The following is a 10,369-nucleotide window of genomic DNA, read 5'->3' as shown; positions in this document are numbered from 1 at the left end:
TACAGCTCTACTCAAGAATCCTTATTGGATGAGCTCACGGAACTGACAAAAAGATTTTTAAATAGGGGTTATTCATTAGGTACCATTATGCAGATTAGTCAACAGGCGAAATATAAATTAGAGACGGGTACAACAAATGACAGGGCGGACATTTTATCCGTATATACAACATTGGTATACACAATTTATTAACATATTCAAGAATACTGAATATGTATAAATATAGTGCAAGCCCATCAGAAATACATAGCTATATCTGAATAAATCAGAAAGTAAAACAGCATCGTTTTAAGTTATATCATTTTGTGAATACCTTCACAACGAGTTGCCATGAGAACACTGAATTTAAGATTGTTCCACAGCCCATGAGTAAGCTCCATGCTATCTTGAAATATAGGGCATATGTAGTTCCTACCATGGAAGCTCACAATATCGTTTACAATATTTCTTGTGGTGGATGCAGTTCTACTTATATTAGCTCGACCCAAAATTTACTTTCGGTAAGGATACAGCAACATTTGACATCAACTAGTGCGGGTGCATCTGAACTTACGTTTCATGTAATCATTGATGGATATGTGTTTCTTTTCAGTGAATCCAAGGTTCTTAATAAACAGCGTGAATATTTTAAATTATTAATTGCCGAAACATTAGAAATTAGATTAAATGTTAATTCTATTAATGTACGCCGACCTTATAATATTTCGGACTCGTGGACTTTTACGCACATGCATAAATAGCAATTCATTCATTGGTTTATATAAATAATCTAGTGTCAGGTGTCGTTAATTTGTTATAAAACGGGGGATAACATTCACGAATCACTTTTGTACTTCTTGTGAATAAGGTAACAAACCAAATAAGGTGGTCTCTTAAAAGAAGTTAATAACGGTTTTAAAGTTTAACTTATGTGTGAATTAATTTATTAGTGTCGTTTTTAGAATTTCAAGACAATTGTTTTTCAATTCTCATGATGGCTTGTGGTATTGGTTGGAGTTTGGTGATCGCCGTCTTTCCGATTCCCCTGACATGATATGAGAGTTGAATACATGCTTATTTTAATTAATAGTTATTTTAACTTGATTCATTTATGACAATACACGGGGAGTAAATTCATATTATAATCATTCGCGATTGAGTGTTCAGAGATTAACAGTGCTACTCAAAGGTATGAGGGTTTCACCTATAATTTAAGATTATTATAATAATAATAGGCCTTATTGGGCTTCACAGTGGCTTTTGATTTGAATTAGTAATCTTTCTGTTATATATATATATCTATCTGTACTGTAATATTGCAAAATTGCCCGAAGATAAGCTTAGAAAGCCCGAATGAGTTATTGGAAAAAATAAATGAAGTGATTGATACATATGCAAAGAGGAAAGGGGCTTACATCTAGTGAGTGTGGGCTTGGCACATCCAGGGTTCTGAGCTGGATATCATCATTCTTCTCTTTCTTGGTGATTCCTTTCTACTTCTCTTTCTCTTCCCCACAGGGTAACTCGGGAAATTTTTTTGACTGGTGCAGCATAAGCCTCAGGCTTCCTTGCACCGTATGGCTAATAATAATAAGATTATTATAATATTTTCATGTTTAATTATAATTTGTATGCTTTTTTTTGCGATTTTAATCGGTGATTTTCATGTTAATAAACTGATTATTGTCAGTAATGTAGTTTTGTGAACTGACTGTTAGTATTTAGATGTTAAATAATAAATATTACTTTTTGTTTTCTCATATTCTCTTATTATAACATTCATAAATATACTGATTTGTTTGTTGTAAATATTAAGTAATATAAATTGTTTTTATATCTATGGTGTATCTACACCGACATTATATAGATAAGTAATATAAAATATACCACACTGGATTCAACACTAGTCCTTCCAAATGATGAACCATGCCATGGCCAGAATTGTACGTAACTGGTTCCAGAAATATGGATGAAGGATGTAGAGCTGCTGGAACGAGTACAGAGAAGGGCAACAAGATTAGTGAATGGAACAAAGCGGTGTTCTTAAGAAGAAAGGCTTAAGTTTTGCGAATTACAGTGTCTGGAGACTAGGCACCAGCGAGGTCATAGAGGTGTACAAAGCCTTGAATGGTTTGAGCATGCTCAATGCTGATGGGATTCTTCCTCTTGCTCAGAATAATCACCTGAGAGGGCATAAATTCAAATTGAGGAAAGACAGATGTAGGATAGATGTGCGGAAATTTGCCTTTAGCCAGCGGGTGGTTGGTAGGTGGAACAGACTTCCATCCCTTGTCGTGGAAGTTGATAGCCTAAATAAGTTTAAGGCTCAGCTGGACAGGTATTTCGAACGAACAGAGGGGTGAAGTGGAAGTGGTTATTTATTTATTTTACTTTTTTTTGGCTGATGCTGCATAAGCTTGCTTTCTTGCATCAAATGCCTCTACTAATGCTAATGCTAATATGAGAGTGAATTCAGCCTAGTGTAGTGTCCTAGTTACCAAAACTTAACACAGTTGATTGTTATTTGGTTTTTAGGAGCATTAGCAACTAAGGCCATATTGCTCCGGGGATATGCAGTGGTCATTCCCTGACCTTTCCACCTCCTCCGTATTTGGTGGGCACGGGCTCGAACCCCGGTCTAAATCAAGAAGCGTGTGCTACCCACTGCTGCTCCTGCCCACCTGGCTACGGAGGCGCCTAACACATGAACACCATTGTAGCGATCTTTAACTTTCAATAACTTGGAAAGCATTTGGACGAATGTGGACGAGCATAGGCATGTTTTCGATACATCGTTCATTTCATGGCGGAGCGAATCCAGGCATTTCGGACCCTGCAATGCTATGTGATTCCGATTTGTCTTTGTGTGCCCCCTACACCCTCTGCAAGTTTATCGCACTGGTAGTGAATCACCCTGTATACACACACACACACACACACACACACACACAGGATGTTTCAAAAGTGATGGTCAATAATTTAAAGGTGAACTGTACAGACTACAATATGCAAAAAAGTCTAGTAAACGTGGGTCCTTAAGTGAATCGTTTTCGATATATTGCACATTTCTAGTTGGGATTCACCACTGACAAGGTGAACTGTACAGAGTTGGGATCCACCACTGATTTGTTTGTTTAGGTTACGTTATGCTCTGAGACGTAGCAGGCATACTAGTACTTGTCAAAGAATTGTCAACATGGAAAGAGGTTACAGCAACGAAAAGTATTTAAATCCTATGGATTTTTGTATCTGGGGTCATGTAAAAAGCTTGGTGTACACTTCTGACATTAACACACTTGAGGAATTGCAGCATCCCGTTGGAGCCTAGCCTTTCAGCAAATCAGAAATGACCCAGGAATGTCTGAGAGGATTCGCAACTCAATGCAGAGAAGAGTACATAGCTGTGTACGGATGCAAGGACAGCATTTTGAACACCTTTTATAATACCCTGTAACATGCAACATTTGTCAAATCCTGTGGTGTTGAAACTCAAAATTAAAAATGTATTATCGTATGTTTAATAAAACCACCCTTAGCATAGGATTCACAGCTTTTTGCCAAACTAGTGCTCCCATTGTCAGTGGCGGATCTTAACAGAAAATGTGCATTATCTCGAAAATGGTTCGTTTGCGGCCCGATGTTCATGAGGACTTTTTTGCTTAATTTAGTTTCTACTTTTCACCTTTAAATTATTAACCATCATTTTTGAACCACCCTGTATACAGTATATAGCCTTATTTTATTTATTTAATTTTATTTATTTATTTATTTTATTTATTTATTTTTTTTTTGGCCCTCCCTGGGAAGCTCAGGCTAATCCCAGGGTCGGCCAGCCAGAGTTCTCTTACCACTTACCTGGTCCGGCTCCCAGTGCCAGTGACGGTAACTAGCAGTCTGTGGTGTTCCACAGACCCTAGGCTAAGCGGCCAGATGAACAACATAACCCGCACTAAGCAAACATGAACATACACTAACATATGCTATCTGGCCTTGACAGTACTGTCTTACTTCACAACAGATTCAAATGCGGAGTTGTGCGAAAGCACCGGTGCCGCCTGTCAAAAAACACTATGTCACTATGTATATATAGCCTCATATGGTGCGTCAAACTCATGATCAAAAAACTTGCAATGTAAGTTTTTAATAATGTGTTTGACTTGCAGAAGCACATAACCTGTTTTTAATCCAGAAAAACAGGTTGTGCTTCTGCAAATCAAACAATTCAGCATCTGGCTTTCACTTTAATAAGTTTTAGGGTTGGCCGTGGAGGCTTATTCTTCTCGTACATCAGAATTGAACTGTGGGGTTGTAACACTCAGGTATTCGCAGAGAAATCTTATTCTTAATTCTTGACTATAGCTCTGCTTGAGGCTTTTAAAAAAATTCCTCTTCTACGCTGCTCGATAAAATTAACAGAACAATACAGCAGTGTCGCCGAAGGGAATATTTGATGTAATAGGCATACAAATTCGAAGTATCCGATAGAAATCATGCAAATTATTCATGCCTGAAAAAACACCGATTGACATCACATCAGTTAATTTCCGTTTTTTTTTTTTTTTTTGGCTTGCTCAGTGGGACAGTCACATCTCCAGTACTCATGATGGCAAAGTCATCGTCTTTGAGATGGTGGGTCGTTGGATGATTTGAAGCCAGGCAGAGGTGGCACCTCGGCACTATAGAAGCAGTTTCAAGAGACAGGAACCATAACAAGAAGAGCTGGCCAAGTTCGCCCGATTGTTACGTCAACCAGAATAAACCGCTATGTGGCTCTAAGAGCAAAATGGAACCTTGTGATGTCCTGTCCCTTGAGGTTGCTTTGGCCACAGGTGAAAACATATACAACCGGACTGTGTTACAAAGGCCAAATTCAAGTGGACTCTACTCAAAGAAGCCAGTAATTTCTGTCCCATTAACCCCAAACCGCCACAGAGCTCGTCGAAATTGGTGCCATGAACTTGTGACTTGGAGCCCTGACAAATAGGGTACAGTTCTGTTCTCTGATGAGCTCCATTTTAGCCTACAAACAGATTTTAGACGTTATTTCATCTGTAGGAACGAGGAATGTGGTACTATCGCTCCGACGTCAGAGAAAGGGACACTTATGGTAGAGGTGGTGTTCTCATTTGGGGCGGAATAATGATCAACGGCCTCACCCTTCCATGTTTTTTGATAGGGTTGCCGAGAACAGATCCTCGAACCCTATGTGCGAGTTTTTATAGGTGCAGTTGGCCCAGATTTTCTTTTCATGCACGACAACGCCACTACACAGAGTTGAAGCGGTTGAGGAATATCTTGAATCTGAAGGTATCCAGCGACTGCCGTGGTCAGCGCGATTACAGACTTAAATCCCATAAATAATTCCTACTCTTGGGCGTTGCATTGCATGCCGATAGCCAATTCCTTGGTCACTTTTTTCTTTTGGTAGTTGTTGGCGCATAGGCTTCTGTGGCCATAATGCACCTTCCAAGGGTTTTGCACTACTTTGATCCATGCCCGAGGCGGGAATCGAACCCGCGACCTTTGCGTAGCATCTTGCTCACCATCACAAGAGCATGCTGCACTGTCAGCTCTCATGCGCTGCAGGCCCTGGCAGGATCACTCCCCCTGGACCTGGAAATTGTCCGCTGCGGCATGCTCTTTCAACTGTCCAGAGGTAAAAGTGTATCCTGCATCGGCTTCACTACCGATCCAGCCAACAACAGCAACATAGAGAAAAAACGTCTTATCAACCATCTCCGGCAAACCTGGCAGTCCCGATGGGCAGAATCAACTAAAGGCGCCATAACCCGGAAATTTATCCCGGACGTTACCCAAGTCTACCCCCACCAGCCGGCCTGGTTCTCACCGGGGCTCTACACCACCTTCCTTCTAACGGGACATGGTTCCTTTAATGCCAAACTTGCGACCTTCGGAATAAAAGAATCACCACTATGCCACTGCGGTGAAAATCAGACATGGACACATCTGATGCATGAATGCCCCCTCTTTGATGATATAAGATGTCACTTTATAACCAAAATATGTTTCAACCCGAAGGATCGGGAACACCTTGTACTGTCGGAGGAGGAGTACTATAGAGCCCTCTCGAAATTTGCGCACGAACTGTTCAGCAGACTACGAGCATTACCACAACTTCCCTAAACTCGACACTGGAACTCTGACAACTGAAACGGACAACAATGACTAGGACTTAACTGGAGGAGACCTATATCCCCTTAGTGACACCATCCCACACTGACACCCTGATTATTGGAACAGCAGTGGATGGGATCCTATTCCAACACTGACCAACTAATGGACTGTACACTGTCATGGACCTGACGAAGCCACAGCTTTGCTACATACACGCCATGTTAGTGATCTGAGCCGGCTCCCTTGTTCGGCCCTTTCTTCTCCCTTACCCCGGCGGGGGGAGGTGACGGCTTTCCTGTCTCCTCCCCTCCTTGCCGACCCCACTCTTCCCTCTGGTGGGGTATGGGCATTCCCCACTGATTCTACCTGGGGTCGTCTCCCCTATTGACCCCATTCTTCTGTCTTTATCCCTCCAGTCTTCATTCTCCCTACCCAACTCTATCTGTATGCAAGCGAATGTCCCACACGCCAAAAAAAACCGTGTCTAAATTACGCTGTTCGCCCACCATTTTGGCTTTTCTAATTCTAGCGCAATATTCCCATGCAAAATTTTTTTTTTTTTTTTTTTTTAAGGTCCTAGCCACTGAAATCCCAGGAAACTAGGTGGCAGGACCTGCCAGAGTGCAAATTTAAACTAGTGGTTACCTGGTCTGCCTCCACGGGGCGAAGTGCGGGCAACGTTGGGCCTCAGCTGGGGTCCAGCGGCTAAATGGCCAGAAGAACAACGGTACATAACACAACACACTCACATGATCCATACACTTTTAAATCTCTGGCCTTCCCAGTGAACTGGTACACTCACAATGAAAGCAACGCGGAGATGGGGGGAACCCCTGGTGCCGTTAGACACTTAACACACTTTGCACTTTGCACTTTGGGTTGCCAGGCAGGCACTTTACCTACCCGGCTAGCTCGGTCGGCCCCTTGGTCACTTGGTGAACTAAGGTCTGCGCTACTGGAAGAATGGGATTTGTTGCCACAGAATCTTATAGACAGCCTTTTATCGAACATAGTGCAGCGTTTCAGGCCTGTTCAGCCGTTGGAGGGATCATACGCCGTCATGTGACCATGTTATCGGCTTTTGTAATGTGACCTTTTTTGGTAATTCATATACAACCTCTATAAATATCCCTTATATCTGGCTGAAGTTTCTCGCTGTCTTCCCCATTTCATTTTTGTTCTGTGGTAACCACCATACCGAAATCTGTCCCGCTTCATCGCAAGCTGTAAGAGTACACCACGTTTTCTGTGTGTTCTGTTAATTTTGTTGAGCAGTGTAATTTAGGAACCATGGGACATGAACTTCTCTTAAATGAACCCCACCTCTCATTTCTGACATTTCGGCCAATTGATTAGTTTCGCAAGGCCACTATTACGACTCAGTTTTTTTTAATTTTTTTAACAGTGACGAACCTTTTAAAAATACACTTTTTCAGAGAAGCTAAAGTTTCTTTTAATTCCGCTCTATTTTAATTTCATCATTTCCAAACACATCAATCCTTAATATTAGTTTTGTTCGTATCTGTAGAAGTCTCAGCTTATTCTCTTAGTGAGTTTTTTTTTATTTATTATCCAACCAGAATAAAATAATTCCATCTATTGGGCAGTTTATTTTGAATAACATGACTAAAAATACATTGAAATAAAAAAAGGGAATTTGGACTTTGTGGGAAATTACTTTAAGGAGGAGTTGGCAATGCAGGTCGTTGATATGAATGAAAAATTGAAGAAGTAAATAAATCTGCGATGGCTTGTGTTACATCCAAAAAATCGACGAGGGTGTCTTGTGTTATATGCAAAAAATCGACGAGGCCTAAGGTGTCATTGTTTCGATTTCCTAAGCAAGCCGAGCGGTAAGAAAAAATACGAAGGAAAGCTCGATTCGTTTTTGTATTAATTCAAGTATAACGGACTTCAACCTGTGTGCAAGAAATCAAACATTGAAATGTGATATTGCTGCCCAACGTCAGTGTTTTGTGTCGGTTTCGCTTTACCAGTTGAACTCTCTATTTCCTCCCACATTTTGGTTTAGGGTTTTGAAAGTTATGCATTTTTGACTATTGAGGAAGAAGTTATGTATATATTACTTGCCGTGATAAAAGTGACCTTGACACATCGACTATTCCAATCCCTGTGGGATTGGAACAGCCCAGCAGAATAAAATAATTCTGCATCATTTCCAAATAACTCTCGCTATTATCAACCGTCCTTGGCCTTCCAGGTTCCAGTTTATCATTGACGGAACCTGTTTCTTTAAACTTTTTCACCCAGTTAGTTATGGAACAGCAGATTGAATAACATCCCACAGGGATTGGAACAGCCGGTGTGTCAAGGTCAAATCTGTTCCAATCCCACAGGGATTGGAACAAATTGATTTTTACAGATTGATTAACAATCGCTGGCCCAATCCCTGTGGGATGTTAATCAATCTGCTGTTGACGGAACAGATAATGTTAAGCGAAAGCCCTTTGCTTCGAAAATCTATTTCACATTAATTTAAGGGTAGTAATTAAAGATATGGTAACTTGTGATAATGCATATGTATATAAATAATAGCAAAGGAAGTAAATATATATACAGGGTCATTATAATGTCCTTGTGCAGTTTTAAATTTTCATAACTTCTGTTCTATACACGATAAAATCAAATCTTTAAAAGGGTAAGGGAAAGAATTATTACAGTTTTACATACATTTATTCTTGGATTGTTATTTTTCAACATGTCCACTGTTATTACGCATATGAACTGAGATACGATTCTGAAGTTCTGCAAATACGTTTTGCAGTTGATTTTCAGTAATACCCTGAATCACATTAGTTATCCTAGTCCGAAGATCATCTAAAGAGTGAGGTTTTATTGAATAAACAAATCTTAACATGTCCCCATAGTAAAAAATCCAATGGGCTCAAATCTATGAACATGGTGGCCAAGAGATCAGTCCATCTCTTCCAATCATCCATTAGGAAAATTTTCATTCAGAAACTGCCTAACACTGATAGCAAAGTGACAAGGTCACTATCTTGCTGAAACACTGTCTCACCTATAAGTCCTAAACTTAGTTCAGGAATAAAGTAATTATGCAGCATTTCCAAATAATTCTCACTATTATCAACCCGTCCTTGGCCTTCCGGATTCCAGTTTATCATTGACGGAACCTATTTCTTTAAACTTTTTCATCCAGTTATGGAATTCCTGTGTGGTGCATCTTTATTGTAATGGGTTCTAAATCTTTTTTGTACTGCAATTATATAGGCTTTAACTTGGCCAACCACAGCACATAATTTACTTTCTCTTCTATTGAAGCCATTTGATCAAGCCTAATTCTACAAAAAAATAAAAATAAATAAATAATAAAATTTTTGCTAAACTACAATAAAATAAATGAATTACTCCTAGTAAATACTAAAATTTACTAAATTGCATTTCTGTTTTTTACGGATTGATTTTATCATGTATAGAATGGAAGTTATGAAAATTTAAAACTGCACAAGGACTTTATAATAACCTTGCATATCATAATGAATGATAATTTTAAATGAACAGCGACAAATTGAAACAAACAGTGTAAAAAACAAAATGACTCACTCACTGTTTGAATATCACAGCTAAGGTTCTGAAGTCAAAATGAGAAGTCACTGGATTCCTTGGGTTGGAAAAAGTATCAATTGAAGTTGGCCTAGCTTGTTGTATTTCTTTTTTTTTTTTAACAGCTACTATAGTTCCTGAGCCCATAATTCTTCAAGGTGCCCAGCCAAGGCCTTAATATTACATTTTTTAAGTAATTAAATTCATTTTTAATAATCTGCAAACTTAAAACAATAAAATTTATTTTATTGATTTATTATATTAGAATTTACTTTGCTTTTTAACCTCCACATCTGTATGTAGATGCATAACAAGCACATATAACAAATATGGGGGAGACCCATCATGCACTTTGCACTGCAGCCTAAGCCCATTAGCTCGACTTCCCTGGCTCCACATAGCAATAAAGAGTATCTTAAACTTGTCTATTTTTATTGAGGTAGCATTCTACATTTAAATCTTCTTCTTGGCAAATTTACTTTAAAAAAGTTGAGGAGTTTGTGTAAGGGAAAGCAGGCACTTGAAACAATTTCTTACTCGTCAGTATAAAAGCATTCTTCAACAAGAGCAATTACTTTCATTTTTCATCATTGGCAGTGACACTGATCTTATTAATATTACTGTCCTTTGATTCTCTGGCAGTCAACAGCATGTACAAGAATGCTGTTGA

At 39.3% G+C, this 10,369-nt stretch overlaps 1 protein-coding gene across 1 annotated transcript in view; it reads left to right on the top strand.

The window, feature by feature from the left end:
* Positions 1 to 7,840: 7,840 nt before the first annotated feature.
* Positions 7,841 to 10,369, top strand: part of LOC150084068 (uncharacterized) — a 54,856-nt gene continuing 52,327 nt past the window's right edge. Inside the window, exon 1 of the mRNA XM_090376105.1 lies at positions 7,841 to 7,967. Coding sequence (XP_090232231.1) covers positions 7,861 to 7,967 — 107 coding nt within the window. The 5' untranslated portion in view covers positions 7,841 to 7,860. The remainder of the gene's footprint in view (positions 7,968 to 10,369) is intronic.

The sequence above is a fragment of the Mastigoproctus giganteus genome, chromosome 6 (assembly GCF_048544385.1).
Source record: "Mastigoproctus giganteus isolate SK-2022 chromosome 6, ASM4854438v1, whole genome shotgun sequence".
Classification (NCBI taxonomy): domain Eukaryota; kingdom Metazoa; phylum Arthropoda; class Arachnida; order Uropygi; family Thelyphonidae; genus Mastigoproctus; species Mastigoproctus giganteus.
Note: the sequence above shows the minus strand (reverse complement) of the source record. Positions and strands in the feature narration are given on the sequence as shown.